Here is a 21171-nt window from a genome sequence, read left to right on the forward strand (position 1 = left end):
GGCCCCGAGTGACGGCCCGCCGGCCCAACCGGTGTGAGAATACGGGGCCGGCCTTCCTGCAGCGTCTTCCGCTCGCCGGCTGCGGCGCCTGGGACGGTTGCGGTGGGTCTGGGCGCTGGGAAGCCGTCCAAGATGATTAAAAAATTCGACAAGAAGGACGAGGAGTCTGGTACGCGCGGCGCTCCGGACGCCCACCCTCAAGCGCAGAGGTCCCCTTCCCTCGCCCGCAGCCACCTGCTCCGGGGGGCCGGCCGCAGCGGAGGGGGTCTGCCCGAAGCCCCTCCCCCGGCGCCGGGGCCTCCCCTCGGGCCGCGCGCTCCCGGCCCGGGTGTCGCCTTGAGCGCTCGGCTGCTCCGCCCCGGCGCGTCCCCGCCCCCCGCGCCCGCCCCCCGGCTGCGCCCCTCAGAGCCGGCCCTCCGCGGGGCCCTGTCGGGGGGCGAGGAGTTGCGCGCGCATGTCTCGGTAGCCTGGGGTTGCTGGTGGGGTTAGGCCCCAGGGCGAGCACCCCTTGTCTTTTGGGGCTGGGGTCGACCGGGCCAGGGTTGCGTGTTTATGGACTCTGAAGGGCCTTGATTCTCCTGTTCCCAGGGGTTAAGACTGCCCGGTGGGACACAGCTCATTGAATTGCGCAGGCATCCAGAAGTGACTTGCGTGTTGATACCTGTCTGTGGTGCAGTGCAAACTGGGGAAGATGCCAAGCCTCTTCAAAAAAAAAAAAAAAAATCTTCAGCTCTTCAGTGGTAGCTGCTCTCACAAGTGTGGTGGAAGGTTGGGTTAGTGGACCTTCATGGCCTCATCCTGCATGGCCTCTTTACATTTGTGATTCTCTGCGAAACTGTTCCTTTCTGCTTCAGTACATGTGTGAGACACATAAGATAGGGCTTGCTTTTAGGGAAATCCATAGTGTCCTGTCATCTCATTTCTCTTGGTGGTGGTGGAAACGACACATTTGTTAACATCCATGGGATGGGGGAGGGGGAAGCAGGCAAGGAAGGCCTCATTTTGGACAGGGTTCTTCTGTCTTAGAGAAGTCCAAATTCTCCCAGTATGTCAATGACAGAATCTGTACCAGAATAAAAATTACTTCATCCAATGTATTTGCATATTAGTAATGGTTGTCCTTGTGACTTCCAAGGGATCATCCTGTTTAGGTGAGATTTCCCAAGCATGCAATATCCTTCTCTAGAAAAGTCTTTGTAGGACAGCTACTGAAGACCTTCTCTTTTTCTTGTGCTATAGGTAGTGGTTCCAATCCTTTCCAGCATTTGGAGAAGAGTGCTGTCTTGCAGGAGGTATGGCATGGATGTGTACAGTCCCTTGTCGATTCTGTTTGAGAATGATGGGCGTAGACCCACCTGACAGGCTAAAAATCACTCTTCCCCATATTTGATCAGAGAAAGAAATTCATTTTTCATTATATATTAAAAGTAATGAAAGAGTGTAACCGAGTGCACAGGATATAGGGAAAAGGACAGTCTAGAACTATAGAGATATACAGACATACAGGCTCTGTTGTGACCTGGGGGATTATAATGAAATACCAGAAGAAGTAGTGGTAAGTGCAAGGCTATTGGAAGACTTTACAGATACTGAGCTCTTGATGTTCATATGTAGTCGAGGTTCTGGTAGAGTCTTTAAAGTTGAAGTAGTCAACCTAAGGGAATGAGAGAGTATAGATAGGAAAGTCCGGGTCACATCCAGTTACTTACTGTATACCATATAACTTGAGAGCATAGACAACTGACGTTATTTGGATATTGTACTAACATGATGTTCATGTTATTAAAGATGTTTTGCTGTCGTCTGTGGTAGAAAATACACTATATATAGCATATTGTTTTGCATATTTCTGTAGGCACGCATATTCAATGAAACCCCCATCAATCCGAGAAGATGCTTGCATATCTTGACAAAGATTCTGTACTTACTCAACCAGGTAAATTATTCTGACTTCCTTAGATTTGTGTATTAGGACAGAAATCCATGACCCATAGTGAAATACTTACTGAAAAGGCAGAATTGTTTTTTAAAAAATTATGAAATTTGAAAATCCACAGTGTTTGTTTAGAACAATAATGTGTAAAAACTCTTTAATATAAGGACTATGTTTCTTCTTAAATTCATGAGGTATTAAGCCAGCTAAACATGTACATTTCAATAGATATAGTGATTTGAATTCAACAAATAATACTTAGAATATACTTGTTACATGTAATTATTTTTAACTTTTTAAAGTTTTATTTATTTTATTATTTTATGTGTATGAATGTTTTGCCAGAATGTATGTATGTGCACCATGTGTGTGCTCGGTGTTCATGGAGGTCAGAAGAGGACATCAGGTCCCCTGAGACTAGAGTTACAGTTGTGAGCCACCACATCAGTGCTGGGAACCAAAGCTGGGTCCAACTCTCCAGATCAGTTTACATGTACTTTGAGATCCTTTGAAAATTCAATGTTAAGTCAGACAGATTTCAAGTATTTTGTTTGCTTATTTATTTGGCATAATTGTGAGATGTTGAAGTTTTTGTCTTAATGTTCAGGTTTTATATGAGTATCATTATTACACTAATACTACCAATGTGATTCTGGGCAAGTAATTTAACCATTATATGCCTTACTGCTCTTCTGTAAATGAAGATTATACCAATACCCCCCTCCCTCCCAAGATGGTTTCTCTGTGGAACTCACGTTGTAGACCAGGCTGTCCATGAACTCACAGAGATGTCTACCTCTGCCTCCAGAGTGCTGGGACTAAAGGTGTGTGCCACTTGATAATACCATATTATCATAATAGTGTTAGGTACATAGTTTGTGTTTAGAAATACTTTCCATTTGTAACTCAGCAAGTTTTATTGCATACCTGCTGTATCTTATGTACTGGTGTTATATAGGCATTGGTGTTATAGCAGATAAAACTCCCCCAAATTTTTTTTAATTCTGTGTTGTATTATTGCTATTAATTTTGTTTTTTGCTTTTGCCTCAAACTGTAAATACAGTCTCACAAACATTTAAAGCCTTAGAAAATATGATTTTATTTTGTAGACAATATATATCTTTATAGGTATTTATATACAAACCTATATACATCATATACCTAAGATATTTATATGTAATGCTAAATATGTTATACTTACCAACTTAAATTCTAAGAAAAAAAATTATTTTTTTACATTTACTTATTAACTTTATGTGTGCTTGCATCAAGTGCATGTGGAGGTTAGTTCTTTCTACCATGTAGGTCTGGGGATTGAACTCAAGTCATCAACCTTGGTGATAAGTGTCTTTGTCCACTGAGCCATCTCATCAGCCTCTAAAATAACATTTTTATCATGTTGTTTTATAACTAAAGACCTAAAGATTTAACAAAATTTTGTTGTTTGCAAATGAAGACTGAGAAATAAGCATGTAATTTTAAAAAAGACATTATCTGTTCATGAACAGCATAACCCTACTGTGTCAGCATGTTAGGAACGTTTAAGCCAAAATCAGTCTGACTTAACTTTGTGTTACATATGTTGTAGTGTGTCCAAAGGGGCTAACTCCATTGTATCAGCAGAATTTGGAATAGTCAAAGTTGATTCAAAGTAGTCAAAGTCAGAATTGGCCAATATCTCTTTCTTGGAGCAACTCATGTTGAGACAGTTGTCTTGATAAGGAGAATGAGCATAAACTTGGTAATGTAAACAGGTTTGGGAGCATTTATTTTATCTCCTTCCCTGGTTCTTGGTAGAACATTATGAGGGAAAAACAAAAAACAAAAACCTTCAGAATTTCTACCAGAGTTGACAGAGCCACATATTCTGAGTTGTAAGTCAAAAAGTAACAAGATTTTTCTAATATGACTGAAGAATCCCACAGGCTTTTGGGTATTTGTTAAGTTTCACAGTAAGAAAGTTCTCTCTTGCTGATAAGCAAGTTGGACACCGATTGAAATAGCTGCAAACTCTTGTTATTCTTTGTCTTTCATCCTAAACCTGAGACTTTTTTTTTGATTAAAATTCTTATACCCATGGCAAATGGATATAAGACTACTTGTATTTTATGTAAAATCTGAACTCTGAAAACAAATTGAGCCCATTATGCTATATAGGATCATTTTTAATGAAAGGAGTAAGTGTTGAAATGGTAATATTTGAGGAAGTCTGTGACCAGAAATGTTTTGAAAATTAGTGAATTAAGTTGTCTAGCTGAGCTACTGCCAGACCAGCAGCATTGGCATGTCTGGGAGCTTGTACCAAGTGAAAAATGCCATGTCCCCTCAAGATTTCACTGAAGGGGACTGTATTTTTGACAACGCCCCTAAATGATCTGTTATTCACATTAAAAATCGTAAGATCCAAATCATCGTCTAAGAGTTTAGGTCAGTGTCTTGGGCTCCATAGCACCTGGAAACGTAATAATAAGGTGAATCTAGATCCTCCTCTTTTGGTTTGGACCCTGTTTTGCCATATTTTCTGGGATTCCTCATAAGCAGTCCTTTACAGTTTTATATATATATGATGCAGTTGTCCTGTACTGGGCATGTGCCAGGCATTAGATTGTGGAAATTTACAAGGTGTAATCCCTGTTTTTAGGTTATGTGACCTTATTATGCAATGCTGATCGGAAATTCTACTTCCTGTCATGTTTTGCCTCCCTGTAAATCCCTGAGGCAGTTTCTGTTAAAGGTCTGTAGAGACTACAATTCCAGAACTGTGCTGTGCTATTTTGAATTATTTTAAATAATAAGTCTCTAAATGGCCCTGAGGGGTTTTTCTCCCCTGCAGGTTTCTAAATTGAAAGCAGAAAAGTTGCCAAGAATGTTTATAAAGAAATCTCCTGAATTAAAAATGATTTCTTGAGAAATAAAGAGAAAATCCTTAACATTTATATTTTTTTAGTTTAAAAAATTGTTTTAAATTTTACTTAGGGTGAGCCCTTTGGAACTATGGAAGCTACAGAAGCCTTCTTTGCAATGACTCGCTTGTTTCAATCTAATGATGTAAGTCTTTTTTATTCTTTTATGATGAAAACATTTATTTTCCCCAGGGAACTTAGAATGTTCCAAATTAAAGAGCGTTGCTTGAAATGTTTAAAATTACTTTACAGCCGTTTATCTTTATAAAACTTACAAATGCTTTTTAAATAATATGTGAACGTGGAAGAATTAAAGTATGTAGCATAAAGCTGTTCCTGAAGTCATTAGGGAAAAATGTTGATACCTATAGGTCTACATCTGTTGGTTCTTAGTCGGGTTTCTTGTGGGCCTGGACTATTGGTCAGCGGGGCTGGCAGTGGACAAGAGCTGGGTTTGGACTGGGGGCAGTAGTAAGCCTGCCAGCCCCGCTGTAGCTGCTCTCATTACCCTGGGCACCTCAGTGCTTAGAGCACAATTGCTGCTGCTCTCCTCCCGTTTTCTGAATGTGGCACATTTCTTCTATGCCCAGGTTTAGCACAGAAACACACAGGAGTAGGATTCTGGGATATATATTTCTTAGCTTTCTGTTAGCATATGTTTGCCAAATTCTTTTCATACATACAGCACAGGCTGCTACATTTTGTGTCCAATTCCCAGGACCACTGGAGATTTGAGTCTGTCCATATGTCTAGATAATGAAAATTTTAGGAGTAGTTCTTCAGGAAAATCAACAGACCCCTGTAAGACAGTTATATTAAGGGAGGCTTCTATATATGCTCAGGCAGATCCCCTCAGATCAAAGATTACTTGTATTGACAAAAGATGCTTGGCAGAATTTGGGCTTTTAGGTACCTTCGTCAGAATCTGTCCACTTGTCTCTACCTCACTTTTAGATCCTCTTCCTTGCCAATCAAGTTCTCCAGGGGTATGGCTTCAATTTGTTTTGTAATTAAACTTCCTGCAGGATATGCTTTCCCAGTTTTGTGGTCACATGGTCATGGCAAAAGGCTTCCTGTTATACATACATACATACATACATACATAGATATTATTTCACACATACACATAAACATACATACACACACACACACACACACACACACACACACACACACACACACCCCTAACCAGAGAGGATCACTGGTCCTTCACAGACTTTCAGCTGTCCATTTAAACTTGTTAAGCTCATCATTTTTTCAAAAAAAGATTTGTGTGTGATGTGTGTGTGTGCACACATGCCATGGTGCCTTTGTGGAGAAGACCACTTGCAAGACTCACTTCTCTCCTTCTACCATGAAGGTCCCAGTGATTGAACTCAGGTCTTCAGTATTGGTAGCAAGTGCCTTTACCTGCTGAATCATCTTTATCAGCCCCCCAAACAAGTTACTTTTAACATTTTAAGTTTTAACAACTTAATTTTTATTAAAATGTACTCTGGCAACAACTGCTTATTTACCCAAAATGTTGTCTTCTATAGGTCTTTGCGAATGATAACTTACATATTTATACTATTTCATGCTATGGACTACTTAGATTCCCTGATTCTCTAGAAACAGGATCATTGATGTCTTCAGTCCAAACAGAGAAGCAGTTTCAAGTTCTTAGCCTTCAGGACATGCTTCCTTTTAATAACTTCCTGTACCAACAATTCAGGGTTCAATCAAAGAAGTAGAGCCACTGTGAATATTAGGGGATTAGGGATTTCCTTCAGGAATTAGACTAGAAAAGTAGGCATTTCAAGTTGTTGGAATAGGGCCCAAAGACTTGCTATTATAAAAGTCAGGCAAGGCTGTATGTAGCTCTGATTTTGCAGCTTTGTACCTGGTTTTGGGCCAGATGGGGTCAGCAAATAGTTACAGGATTAAGGGGTTATAAGTGATGATAGAGTGAACAGGGTTGTTGAAGCCAAGAGTGGTGGCTATCACTGATAGAGGCTGTGACAGTGAAAATGAGTCACCATTGTAATGAATGATGGTAGGTGATATAGAATAAGGGCATAATATTTCAAATCTGGAACATTTTAGGGAAGGAGGTGCACTGAAAGAAGGTAGTGTTGAGCTGAAAAGCAGTGAAGAGTAGCTTCTTTGTCTGGAGGCCACCAGTTAGAAAGAAAGCAGGGCAGTTCTTAGGGAATAGAAGATTTCAGTTTGATAGAAGGATAGGAACATTTATGGAAGAAGATTGGAATGATAAGGACTTTTTCTGATGAAGAGTCAGAGAACATGGCACTGTGTGTGTGTGCACAAGCTTGAGTTTGTGGGAAGATGGAAAAAAGAATTGTTCATAATCCTTTTTTTTTTTTATAATGTCTGTAGAATTTGTAATGGTATCTATCATTTTGATATGGCTAAATTACATCTTCTTGTATTCCTTAGAGTTTCGTCTAGAGGTTTATATCTTTTAAATATCTTCATGGATCAAGCTTTCTGATTCATTGTTTTTCCTATTATTTTTTTCTCTTCTAAAATAAGGGGGGAAAAGAGAGTGAGCTGAGGATACTGGTTAGTTGGTAGAGTGCTTGACTTGAATGCATGATGCCCTGGGTTCGGTCTCCAGCCCCTCCTAAACCATGAGGGATGGTGTGCACCTATAATCACTTGGCAGGTAGAGGCAGGAGGACCAGAAGCTTAGGGCCATTCTTGACTGCCGAGTGAGTTCGGGTCTAGCCTGTGTCACAGTGTGAGACCCATTGAAAAGGTGAAGTAAGAGAATGAGAGCAAGAGAAGAGAAAGACAGACAGTCACATAGATTTATCTGACTTTCTATGTAAATGAAGAACGGTGTTTACAGAACTTCACTACAGAACTGGAATAATAGCAGACAAGTCATTTTAAAGGAACAAACCCACACAGACTGTGTTCTTTAGTTGTAGTCCTAACTGTGCTGCAGCAGGGTTAGAAATCACCAGTGAAAGAAGCCGAAGGAAGGGTAGGAAAAGAACAGTTATTTCGGGTAAATGACTCCATGTTTTGATGTTAAGGACCACATTTCTGGTCTGTTTTCCAGCTGGGTGAAGGGCTGGATTTACCCTGCTACCTTAAATACTAGAGACCCAAACAAAACACACCAAGTTTCAGTTTTAGACAGTATTGTACCAGAGAGAGGAGAAAAGTGAGGGGAAAATCAGTGTACTCGAAGACAGCTGATAGAGAAGCAGTCTGAGAAGAGCTGAGGAAGAAAACAGGAAAAAGAAGACGACCCATTACATACCAGATAATATCTTCAGTTTTTGACAGTTACCCTAAATTGCTTCATGAACTTAGCAAAATCTAATATTCATCTTTATCTTTTCTCTGCTTGTGGGAAATTTGACAGTCTTAGATACTCTTAACCATATATATGACTATGTAAACAGACATGCTTATATATATATTTCTAAATGTATATATATATATTTTCCCTTTCATTCAAATTTGTCTTTAATACTTTTTTCCTTCCTAATTTTCATTCCTTGTTATATGTCTAAATTACTATCTGAAATAGTTTTCCTTGCACCTGTAGAATATACTTTTTAGAATCTATTCTTTATATACTATTTCTCATCCAATGACATCCCATGTTTATACTTCATGAGTATGAGTGTTTGTTTTCGCTGTCAGGACCCCTGATCTGGGAATTTCTCTGTATTTTGTCCATGGATACATAGTACAACTTTGGGATCAATCTTTTCATGTGATTATTGGCCATTAGTATCTTTTTGAATAAATGTCTCTTCACATGTTTCCCTAAGCATAAGTTGGACTGGCTGGGTTTAAAAATTTAGAAAAGGGCACAGAGTTGGGTAGATAAGGAAGGGGAGGGGGAGAGGATATGATCAAAATATATGAATTTCTCAGAGAACTAACTTCTAAAAATTAACAAATCCTTTGCCCATTTAAAAAATTGTGTTGTGCTTTTGTTATTGAGTTATAATAGTTCATATAATCTAGATGCAGGCCCTATCATATATATTACATTCAAATAGTTCTTATTCTGTGAAGTACTATTTTTAAAAATAAACTTTGATTCATATTCTGTTTAACATTTCTGTGTATTTTTCTACATAATGTGTTTTGCTGGCTAAAAGTACATTTATGCCACTACTTTGCCGTGTTAGTTTTTAGAAATTTTGCCATTTTGTAGGGCATGAGGTAGTATCTGAATCTAATTTTCGTTTGCCTTAAGACTGCTAACTTGAGCACCCATTTTTTTCTTCTACTTTGGCTAATTTTTTGCACATCCAGTTTTCATCTGCATTTTATGCTAGGTCTTTTATGTAGAATGGAATTTGTTTTAGTTCTGAAATTTTGATTTCTATTTACCATTTTCTTGTTGTTAGCTTTGTGCTTGTATGGCTTTGATCTGTTGTATACTTGCCTGCCTCCCTCCCCTCCTGCACCTTCCTTCCTCTTCCTCTCTCTCTCCTTCCCTTCCTTCTTGTGTTAAATCACACTTAGAATTTTCATTTTCCTCTTCTCTTTTCTTATTGGGCTCAGTGGTGCCAAGCAGGTTTTCTCTGTAGCTTAGGCTATGGAACTGGGTCTGATGTGTGTGAGTTTCTGAACTTATAAGATGATGAAGGTACTTAGAAGGGTATGGACAGACTAAAGGAGCCTGGGGTCTGCAAGTGAACCAGAGATGCAACTGAGGAGAGCTGGGCTGGAGGCTTTGTTATTGTTACTGTCTTTACTTTGGATCCTGGTGTCCACCTGGAAATTTTGATAATTTAAAATGGAAGATGATTATCTAGTAATGAGTCATTTTAGGAGAAACATTGGTATTTGAATGGAAGGGAAAACAGAATTAGTGTTATCTCTTCATACACATTTCTTAATCTTAAAAATACATTTTCTGAGAAAAGTCTTTATCACTTTAAAACAGTTATATCTCTGTAGAAGAGTAATTGATAGATAGATAGATAGATAGATAGATAGATAGATAGATAGATAGATAGATAGATGGTTTTTCGAGACAGGGTTTCTCTGTGTAACAGCCTTAGCTGTTCTAGAACTTGCCTTGCAGACCAGGCTGGCTTTGAACTCAAAGAGATTCACCTGTCTCTGCCTCAGGTATCCATGCATCAAGTGGTGTTTTTGTTTAAGAAATAGTAGTATTTTGAGTTTGGTGGGTTTTTTTTTTTATTTATTATTATTTTTTTAATATCCATATAGTTTTAAAGATAGTTTTGGTTGATATTTTATTTATTTATTATTTTTGGTTTTTCGAGACAGGGTTTCTCTGTGTAGTTTTGGAGCCCATCTTGGATCTCTCTCAGACCAGGCTGACCTTGAACTCACAGAGATCCGCCTGCCTCTGCCTCCTGAGTGCTGGGATTAAAGGTGTGCACCACCACTGCCAGGCTTGGTTGATATTTTAAAGGCTATCTCCCTTACTTGTTTTGATGTTTATTCATGTGTGTGTCAGTAGATAACTTGTGGGAGTTGGTTCTCTGCGTTCACTATTGGGGTCTAGGGATTAAACTCAGGCCATCGGTTACCCACTCAGCTGTCTTGCTGCTCTAAGATCACCTCTCTTAATATACTTGAAGTCTTACTTAAAATAATTAAAAAGAAAGTAATTTAATTAAAAATTAAAATAATTGTTTTACAAATAACCTGCTATAATCCATAAATACATTTTCAGCAAACATTGAGGAGAATGTGCTACCTTACTATCAAAGAAATGGCCACCATCTCTGAAGATGTGATCATCGTCACAAGCAGGTATGTGAATAGTCTGCGATAAAATACTTAGGTACTTGTGGAATGTTTGCTGTTCTCTTTCTTTTGACTGCCAGGAAGAATTGATAAGAATACCATAAATCATTCTTTTCCAAAACACAATTGTCATATATGATATTCATTATTCTTTTGATTTGATGTTTCTTTTTGACTGCCAAAAAGAATTTGTAAGAATGTTGTATCTTAAACCATTCTTTTCTAAAACATGGTTATCATCATATAAAAATCATCCCTATCTGCTAAGAGGGTTACAAAGGGTATTGATACTAGGCTGTGGGTTGGTTTTTAAAAGTTTATAAAAATTGGGGCTGAAAGATGGCTCAAGTGGTTAAGAACTTGCTGCTCTTGTGGAGAACCTGAGTTCAGTTCCTAGCACTCATGTTGTGGCACATAACCATCTGTAACTCTAGTTACCAGAGATCCAACACCTTCTGGTTCCTGTGGGTGTCAGGTACACACGTGATATACATACATACTTGCAAACAGATACTTTGCAAACATAAAACATAATATATTCTTTTTTTTTTTTTTTTTCAAGAAGACAGGGTTCTTCTGTGTAACAGCCCTGACTATCTAGAAAACTCGCTTTGTAGATCAGGCTGGCCTTGAACTCACAGAGATTCACCTGCCTCTACCTCCCAAGTGCTGGGATTAAAGGTGTACGCCACCACACCAGGCATAAAATATCTTTTAAGTTCATAAAAATAAATAAAAGCAAAACTGAAAAGTAACTGCTTAATGAAATAGGTATTAATACTTACAACAAATAATATCAAAAATTATCATTTTACATATAAAGAATTTTTATCCTTAAAAAAATACTGAGGGATAGTTCATAAAATAACCATTCTAAAGATCTAAATATCTTTACTCTCTGACACTATTAACCAAAATAAGTAAGTTAAATATTTAAGAATGAGGTATAATATATTTACTTATCAGATCAGCAAAAGAACAAAGAAGTATTGTTACATTCCTCCAAGGAAGACTGGTGCTCTGGTACACAGAGGTAGAGTTCTAAATGGACTTTGTTTTTCTAGAAAGCACTTAGGCAGCATTTATGACTGGAGAATTTCATCCTCAGTAATACTACATTCTGAATTACTCATCTGTTGTGTTTCTGTCATTGTTAAATTACTTAATTAGTCATGTAATACATTAGGAGATATTTCAAGCTTTTGGAATTATTTTTGAGTTTGACTTTGAAATATTATATAGATGTGTGTAACATATGGTAGTGAACCCAGTAATGTACTAATAGTTTATATATGTATGTAACATGTGGTGAACACAGTCATGTATTAATAATAGTGTATATATGTGTATAACATGTGGTGAACACAGTAATGTATTAATAATAGTGTATATATGTGTGTAGCATATGGTGCTCAACACAGTAATGTAGTAGTAGTGTATATATATGTATAATGTGAACATAGTAATGTAGTAGTAGTGTATATATGTGTGTAATATGGTGGTGAACACAATAAAGTAGTAATAGTAATTTATCTTTGGCTGCTTGGAATTGTGGCTAATATTTTATTTAAATGTTTGGTAATTTCTAAATATCTTAGAATAAATCTGTATAATTTATAGTAAAATATATAGTATTACTTAAAAATAGTTGCCTTTTTAGTGATTAACTATAACTCATTTAACTAAATATAGTTTTCATACAATGAAATACATTTTGAAGGAAGGTGCTTATGTTTATTATGTTGAATACAATTTCAATTAAAGCTTTCAGTGGAAATATCAGAAGAGCAGATGTAAAAAGTATCTTGAACAAGAAGAAAATGTATTTCCTGTCATGGAACTGTAAGTCTGCAGGCACAGGCTGGCTGGTGTTGCTGCACCCATTTGACAGTGGCAGGACTAGGATTCTTTTGGACGTCCTCCATCATGGCAGAGTAGATGCTTGAATTACTGGCAGTGTCCCATGTGCAAGCAGGAGAACACTGGGAAGGGTCCAAGGGGCGCCAGCACCATCTGCCTCTTTTAGCAGGAATGCAGCAGCATTTCCTGAGCAATTTTTAGATTTCATGTGGCACATCTATATTATATGACTCTTCTTAGGAGGCCAGGAAAGTGAGTATTTAGCTTTTATAGTCCAAGTAGTAGGGGCAGGCAAGGAAGAAGGAGTTGAAAATTAGTGTTGAATTAGTCAACTAATGGTGTCCGCCACAAACAAGAAACAGAAACCCTTCAGTTACATTTTTTTAAATTCACTGAATACTTGAAAAATTAAAGATAAAATAACTATTGTTTGTTTCCTTTCAGTGGTTAATGCTTCCCTCTGAGCCTAATTAGATAAAATTATAGTTTATTTCTAGTGCTCATAAGTGATTAGTGTGTATGGTAGGCCGGATAATAGTCCCCTAACGATGCCCATGTCCAAATTCTCAGGACCTGAGAACATGTTATATTCTATGGCAAAGGGCAGTTAAAGTCAATAGGAGTATTCTGGTTTATTCATGTGGTCCTTTAAAAGGGTAAGCATTCTTAAAAATGGAAGTAGAGGGCTGGAGAGATGGCTCAGCAGTGAAGAGCGCTTGCTGCTTTTCCACAGGACCCGGGTTTGATTCCCAGCACCACACTGGGCGGCTCACAACCTCCTGTAACTCTAGCTCTAAGGGATCTGAGAGGAGGCCCTCTTCTGCCCTCCTCATGTCATTCAGTCACACACACACACACACACACACACACACACACACACACACACAAATGTGTCTTTATAAAAACGTGAGTGGGAGGCAGAAGAAGAGTGTCAGTAAAGAGATACGAGGCAAGCATGGTCAGAGAGATGCTGTTAAAGATTTGAAAATAGAAAAAGGGGCCTTCAGTCATAGAGCACAGGTGACCTTTGAAATTGAGACAAAGAGGAAATGGATTCATCCATTTTACTTTTTTGTTGCTAAAACACTGCCTGGGGCTGTATTCTTTAAGAAGTAGGGAGGTTTATTTAGTGCATTTGTGGCTAAAAGTTCAAGATTGGTATCTTTGTTTCTTCTGTTGCTATGCTAAATACCCTGAAAAAAGCCGCTTAAGGAAGAAAGGTTTATTTTGCCTGTAAGTTCCAGTCTGTCTTGGTGGGAAGACATGGCTGCAGGTCGGGAAGGCAGGGTGGCAGGAGCTGGGTGCTGGCTGGTCACATTGCATCTACATCCAAGAGGCTGAGAACAAATAGGAGATGGGCCATCCTATAAGGCCTTAAAGACTACTGCCCCAGTGACCCACTTCCTTTGATGAGGCTTCACCTCCTAAAGACTCCACGACTATCCCAAACAGCACCGGCTGGGGACCAAATGTTTAAACACATGAACCTATGGGGACACTTCTCATTCAAATCACAACAGTTGAGTAGCTCCATCTCTTTGACCTCTGCTGGGGGCTCTATGGATTACAATATAATTAAACATCATAATGGCAGCAGTGTATATAAAAAAGGTCAGATGGTGAGGCCAGGAGTCAGAGGAATGCAGGAAGCCAGGATTTCTATATCTTTATTTCTTTATAACAACTTGATCTTGTAGGACTAACCATGTCCTCAGTGATTTTAATAATCACTTCTGGGGGCAGCGTTCCCGATGACTTAAGTACCTTGTACTAGTTCCCATTTGTTACAGGTTCTGCCACATCCATACTGCCATTCTGGGCAATAAGTTTCCAGTATCTGGACCTTTAAAGGTCATACTCAAACCCAGCAAACCCCTATAGCTTTTATAATATAGGCCTCCAAACGTCTTGATTTTCCAGTGAGACCTGTTTTGGAAATGAACTCATTAACTGTAAACTAACTACAACATAGAATGAAGATTACTCTAACCCTCTAACTTTGTGGTCCTTAATTACAGCAACAGTAGAGTAGAAAAGAAATACAGATTTTATACCTGAATCTGGGATGCTGCTAGGACAGAAAATCTGAAAGTAGCTTTGGAACTTTGAGGATATGTTCCTAGTCCAGTAGTTCTCAACCGGTGGGTCACACTCTCTTTGGGTTGAACGGCCCTTTTATGGGGGTCACCTAAAGCACAGATATTTACATGATAATTCATAACAGTAGCAAAATTATAGTTATAAAGTTGCAAAGAAAATACTTCTATGGTTGGGGGTCACCACAACATGAGGAACTATAATTAAAAGATCACAGCATTAGGAAGGTTGAGAACTACTGCCCTAGACTGTTAGTGGAAATTTGGATTTTAATCACCGTGCAAAACTCAGAAGTTAAAGGAGCAGGAAAAAAAAAATCACCTTAAGGAATATCTAAATCATTGTGAATAGATTGTTAGTGGAAACATAGGCATTAGAGATGCCGATAGTAAGGATTTAGATGAAAATGAAAATGTAGGAAGGGGAATCTTTTTATTATAGTGGCAGGAAGCCTAGCAAAATTATATTCTGTGATTATGTGAGAAGAATGACTTACAAGAAATAAACTTAGATTTTAATTGATGAGATTTCCAAGCAAAGTGTTGAAGATGCATTCTGATTTCTTTTTATGTGTTAAGTAAAATTTGAAAGTAGGTAAATTGAGGGGATACCAAGTTAGGACTTGGGAGGTAGAGACAGGAGGATCAGGAGTTCAAAGTATTTTTGGCAACATAGCAGGTTTGAGGCTGGTCTAGGCTACATGAGATCCTGTCTCAAAACCAACAACCACCACAAAACCAAAGAAATACAACAGCACAAATCACCAAAAAAGTAGGACTTGATAATTTTGGAAATTCTCTGTCTGTCTAAAAGGCATAGGGTACCAAGCCTGAGAGAGTCACTGTCATGAAAGTGTGCTGTAGAGAAACAGTGAAAGGCATCCGTGCTGAAAAATTAGATGAAAAGGTCAGAATGTTCATTTGTAACACTAAAGAGGTCAATAGTGAGTCCTTAGCCTTAAGCAGAAACTGAAAATAGAGATGAGATTATCAAGGCAAGGTCTGTGGTTGAGCTTCTGTCTAAATGCAATGAGTCTCCGTACTTACGGTAGACCCACAAGGTACTTGAGTATATTATACCAGCAGAAATACTACTGTCTGTCTTGGACCTGAAGGGACACAAAGAGGACAAAGTGAAGAAGCTTTTAACATCTCAGAATTCAGCACATAGGAAATAGGCTAATAGACCTACTCAGTTTTGAGTACATGTTAACGGCACCTTATGACCAAGTGGAGGTGGCTGGCTACATGGGCAGAGGTCAGGCCTGAAGAGTGCTGCTGAGAACTACTTAGAGTCCTGCTTAAGCACTTTTCCTGGCTAGATTTATACCTATATTGTTTAGGGCCTTAGTTTCTCTTCCTGTTGCTGTGATAAAAGACCCTGACAAAAGCAACCTAAGGGATAAAAGGTTTATTTGGTTTACAATTTCATTATTACTAGGAAGTCAAAGCAGTAGGAACTTGAAAGAGCTGGTCACCTATTTTTAAAGTTCAAAGTTCTGGGTTATAGTCCATCAGGGCAGGAAAGTCACAGCAGCAGGAGTCTGAGGGAGCTAGTGACATTATGTCCACATTTAGAGAAGAAAAGAGCGATGAACAAATGAATGCTTAGTATTCAGCTTGCTTTTTCCACTCCTATACAATCCAGAATCCCCTGCCTGGGGAATGGTGCCGCCCACAGTGGGCAGGTCCAAAATAATCCCCCACAGACATGCCCAAAAGTCCCTCTTTCAGGTGATTCCAGGTTTTGTCAAGTTGATAATTTGCACTAGCCATTACAGGGTCAATGACTTTCATCTTTTCATTTTCTCTTTGTAAATGGGCACATCTGTAATTGTTACACTGTGGAATTCTTATATTTTGTTTTTGTCACAGGTCTAGAGATAGGGAGAATTGTTGCACTAGGAATGACAAGGATCTCACTCAAATCTAATTTGACGATTTTGATAATAATATTGGGACTTTTGAATCAGTGAAACTTAGATGAGATTTTAGACTGACTTGATACTACAGTATGTTGATACTGCATACTTGATACTATAGTCTGGGGAGATCTTGGGATGGGTTGAATGTATTTTGCAGATGAAATGAATGTAGCTTTCATGGCACAATGGTTTTTGGCCTAGTGAGCACTATGTTGGACTTCAATGCTACAGAACTGTAAAATAATAAATGTGTGCTGTTAAGCCTCTAATTGTGGTCATTTGTTTCAGTAAGAATAGAAAACAAATAGTGGAGATGGCCATTCTGTGTACATAGACAGTTGTGTTAGAGGGCAGGAATACCTGAAGGCAGATACTTTGTAATAGAATATTTATTGTGGAGACCCACAGAGGCTTCCTAGTGAGAACTTAATCAGGGTCTGAGAATCTGAGCTTGCTTTACCCAGCAGGGCTGCATAGTGGGATGATTTGATCATGGGCGTGTTTACCAGGTATTTGGAAGGATCTGCACTTGGCTGTATGGTGTGCTTTGATCTTGCAAGAGGGAGGTCTTTTGCCTCTTCCCTTGGCATATTATAAAAAGCCTTTTGAAGGCCGGGCAGTGGTGGCGCATGCCTTTAATCCCAGCACTCGGGAGGCAGAGGCAGGCAGATCTCTGTGAGTTCGAGGCCAGCCTGGTCTACAAAGCGAGTTCCAAGAAAGGTGCAAAGCTACACAGAGACACCCTGTCTCGAAAAACAAAACAAAACAAAACAAAAAAAAAAAGTAAAGTAAAAAGCCTTTTGAATAAACCTCTGGGGTGTTGGGTATTGACCCAAGGCCCTCCTGAAGCTATCCTGTGTCTCTGTCTTTCCCCTCCTCGTCTAGGTCTATCTTTCCATCTATCATTTCTTCATTCCTCTCTCCTCCACTCAAGAACTCTTCATAAAGTGGTAGCAGGTCAGAGCTGGTCTCCCGGTAGACTCCCACAATATATGAATGAATAATAAATATATGGAACTGTTCTTATCAGGGAAATGCAAATAAAATCTTAATAAGCTATTATACCATAGAGTAATTAAAGAAACCTGGCAATACAAAAATAAGAACAACAAGAACAAACTTTTATTCTAGTACAAAGTAGATGGAACAATTGAAACTACATACACTACACACTGCATACACTATAGTAGAATTGTAACTATTTAGAAAACAGTTTCTTGTAAAGTTAAGCATGTATTAACCCTGTGACCAGTAACATGTCTAGGTATTTACCCATGGAAAATGAAAATATATGTCTACATACAAAACGGTGTAAGGATTTTGTAGCAACTTTATTTACAGTAGGTCTAGACTACAGATAACCCAAAGTGCCCGTGTATAGAAGAATGGATAAACAAAATGTGATATACTCATGCAGTGGCCTGCTCCACAGCTAACAAAAGGAACAAATTGCAGATTCAGACAACAGCATCAATAAACCTCTAAAACTTCATGTTGGAACAAAATAAAAATGACACAAAAGATACATCATGGGTGGTTCTACTTTTATAAATCTCAAAGACAGCCCAAACTCATTGTGTTCATAGAAGCTACAAGTCTGGGGGCTTGGAGGAAATTGCCTAGAAATGAGCATGGGGGGAGCTTTCTATGGACATGCAGACAGATGTTCAATAGTTTATTTTAGGTGGTTATATGCTCATCACACTTGCCAAAATTTATCTAATTGAACACTTGTATTGTTTTGGTTTATATTGCAAGTCAAAGAATAAATTAAAGAGATTTTGTTAGTGGTTTAAAGTTGGTCATATAGATTAATGTCTAGTGATACTGTTCTGTGTCTAAGTTCATGTGTGAAGAGTGCTTAGGATTCTAGAATTGAGTTCTGAAGAATGGTTCTTCACTTGAATCTTGGGAGTAGTATGTCTGTGGCAGGGGTGATGGTAAATCTTCATTGCTGGTCTGAGTAGCTTTAGAATCACCTAGAAGATTGGTGAGGCACAACTTTGGATATGTCTGTAAAGTTCTTTCCTGAGAGGCTTAACTAAGGAAGGAATATCTACCTGGAATGTGGGTGGTACCCTGTATAGGCTGGAGGCCTATAGGATGGGGAAGGTGAGCAGAATGCTGTCATTTCCCATCTTTTTGCTTCCTGGCCCATCATGACTTCAACTGCTCTGCTGTATCCTATTCAACACAGTGGGCAGAAACCTCTGAAACCATGAGCCAAAATAAATCCTACTGGTTTCTGTAAAGCAATTGGTACAGCTATGAGGAAGGAAGTGAGACTGGGGTGGGGTGGTGGTGGTGGTGGTGGTAGTGGTGGTGTTTCAGTTTGAGGAGTTAACATCTCTAGTCTCATTTTATAAAACCAGTAGTTCATAAATCATGATTTGGGAGAAATAAATGTGTTGTAGAGTTGTAATCATGTAAAACTTTTAAATTGTACAGTTAATGTATGGATTTTGGCTGAGGAGTGAAAATAGTTTTAGGAAAGTGAAGTCTTCCCATTTACTTGATAAGAAGCATACAAACCTAAGCCAGTTTTCCTGACTGAATGACTCTGTTGTCCCTGAATGATTAGTTTGAGGAGTGGCTGTCAGGGACATGGTCAGTCTTTTCTGTGGTGGAATTCTTCTTTCAGAGATCTTTAGTAATGTTTTCATTGCAAAACAAAAAAATGAATTTCCAACTGATCTTTGAAGGTCTACCATCTTTGGCTGTGAGAAATTTTCTAGTCCTAAATGATCTCCCATCTCTCCTCCAGTGTGTTCTTCAGAAGTGCTTACTCATCTCCTGCCTCCTGTCAGGGGAACACTGGAATTCTGGGAGTGCATGTCAGTGCAGTTCTGTTGGCCAAACTCGAGTGCTATTTGATACTTTGTATCTTTTTACATGTTTCTTTTCATGCCTAGAATTGTCCTGTTTCCTTTTCTGCATAGCTCAGACACTTAGTATTTTGTGTTTTGATTTCCCTATTCTGCTTGATAGTCTTACCAGTTTCAGTTGTTTCTAAAGCACTGTTTTGTATGTATGTCCAATATTTAGTGTGTTTTTAAGTACTATTTAAACATTTCTCTGCCTTCTGCACTATTAGTCTTGAGGGCAAGAGCCATATCCTACACTACTTGTACTGTTAACACTGGAACAGTGTCTTCCATTTATAGAAATTCAGTATAGGCATGTTGCAGAAGGTGAACATAGCATGATCTGCTTTTCTCCTTAAAGCAAGGGCATTGGAAACCCTTGAAAAGACAGAGGATTCTGTATCTTCCTCTCTGTCCTAGGAAAGGCTTTCCACACAGTCACAGGTGTGAGAGGTGTGACTTAATGGGTGTTGAGAGACCTTTCTGTGTCTGCTTCCCTTTGTTTTTTCATACCTTGTTTGTAAGCCTGATTATTTGGATTAACATTTATCTCCCTTTCAAATGAAATTATGACAAGTACTTGAAGAGAGGTAGCAAAGTGAGGCCACATCATAAAACATCTTCTTCAAAACCTAATGAACAACAATGAATAGAAATGAAGGTCAGGGGCTTTTAATTCTAGCCAAGATAAGTAAGGACACTGTAGTCTATCTTTCCCAGCAGTACAACAAAAAACTTCAGTAAGAATACAAAGTAAACTACTGAGGCCTTCCAAAAGGAAATTATAGCAAGTAAATTGGGGGGAGAAAGCATTACTTAATAAATGACTGATGAAACAACAGTAAGCTTCATGGGTTCTGGGTAGGCTCAATTAGGACTCTGTACCAAAGGGGCCTCCAAGGAGACATCTGCCTCTTTGGCCTGAGCACAGATTTAAAGGAGGTGGGCCAGTGGAGAACCTGTGAGCTGCAGAGCACAGGGAAGAATTCTTGTTGCTTTTTTCCTCTTTTACTTTTAGTTTTTCCTGAGGCCAGCCCCAGTGATAGAACCCTTGTACTATGATGGTATGTAACTGATATTATAGACACATAAACCCTGAGAAAAAAAGCTGTCCCTGGAAAGGGGGTTCCTGGTGCATGATAAGTATGGAGAAATCCACTTATATTATTAACAACTTTCTGTTTAGTCTTCCTTATCCTGAGAGTGAGCCCATTTATGTAAAATTGGGCATTAGCATAGTAACTAAAACTGAGTAACCTCATGTTTCTAGTTAAGAGAACTGATAAAAGGTCTTTGATAGCCAGAGTGTATGGCAAAAATGACATTCAGGGAGATTGGAAAATTCTAGAAGATCTGGAAAGATCTGAGTGCTTTTTCAAGGCAGTACAGATGTGAAAAGTCACATCAAAGGTTTTGAAATATGAACTAACTTTGAAATCAACGTGCATAGGACAGGTAGGATCTGGAACTGAGTTAATTCTTTTCTAACTAAAACATCAACATCCCCAAATCTTTTAATAGAACTCAAGTCTCGTGATATGTTTAAAATGTCCAGGGTACAAAAAGTGATCTCCAGCTTTAATATAACTACCAATTGAAAGACTAATAGCATGCTTCACAGAATTAGAAAACACAATCTTAAATTCATGTGGATACAAAAAAGATCTTTAATAGCCATGGTGGTTTGAATAAGCATGGCTCACATAGGCTCACGTGTTTGAATGCTTAGTCACCAGAGAGCAGCACTGTTTGAAAGGATTGAAAGGATTAGGAGATATGGCCTTGTTGGAGGAAATGTGTTAGTGGGCATGGGCTTTAGGTTTCAAAAGCCC

At 38.7% G+C, this 21171-nt stretch overlaps 1 protein-coding gene across 4 annotated transcripts in view; it reads left to right on the forward strand.

Moving 5' to 3' along the window:
- Positions 1–36: 36 nt before the first annotated feature.
- Copg2 (COPI coat complex subunit gamma 2) overlaps positions 37–21171 on the forward strand; it is a 125338-nt gene continuing 104203 nt past the window's right edge. Inside the window, exons 1-6 of one of the 4 annotated variants that reach the window (XM_028866167.2) lie at positions 38–169; positions 589–773; positions 1240–1292; positions 1856–1936; positions 4911–4982; positions 10521–10600. In XM_028866167.2, coding sequence (XP_028722000.1) covers positions 692–773; positions 1240–1292; positions 1856–1936; positions 4911–4982; positions 10521–10600 — 368 coding nt within the window. In that variant the 5' untranslated portion in view covers positions 38–169; positions 589–691. Of the gene's footprint in view, positions 170–588; positions 774–1239; positions 1293–1855; positions 1937–4910; positions 4983–10520; positions 10601–21171 lie in introns of all 4 variants that reach the window. The other 3 variants (XM_037203672.1, XM_037203673.1, XM_028866168.2) reach the window with 3 other exon arrangements.

The sequence above is a fragment of the Peromyscus leucopus genome, chromosome 3 (genome assembly GCF_004664715.2).
Source record: "Peromyscus leucopus breed LL Stock chromosome 3, UCI_PerLeu_2.1, whole genome shotgun sequence".
NCBI classification, from domain to species: Eukaryota; Metazoa; Chordata; class Mammalia; order Rodentia; family Cricetidae; genus Peromyscus; species Peromyscus leucopus.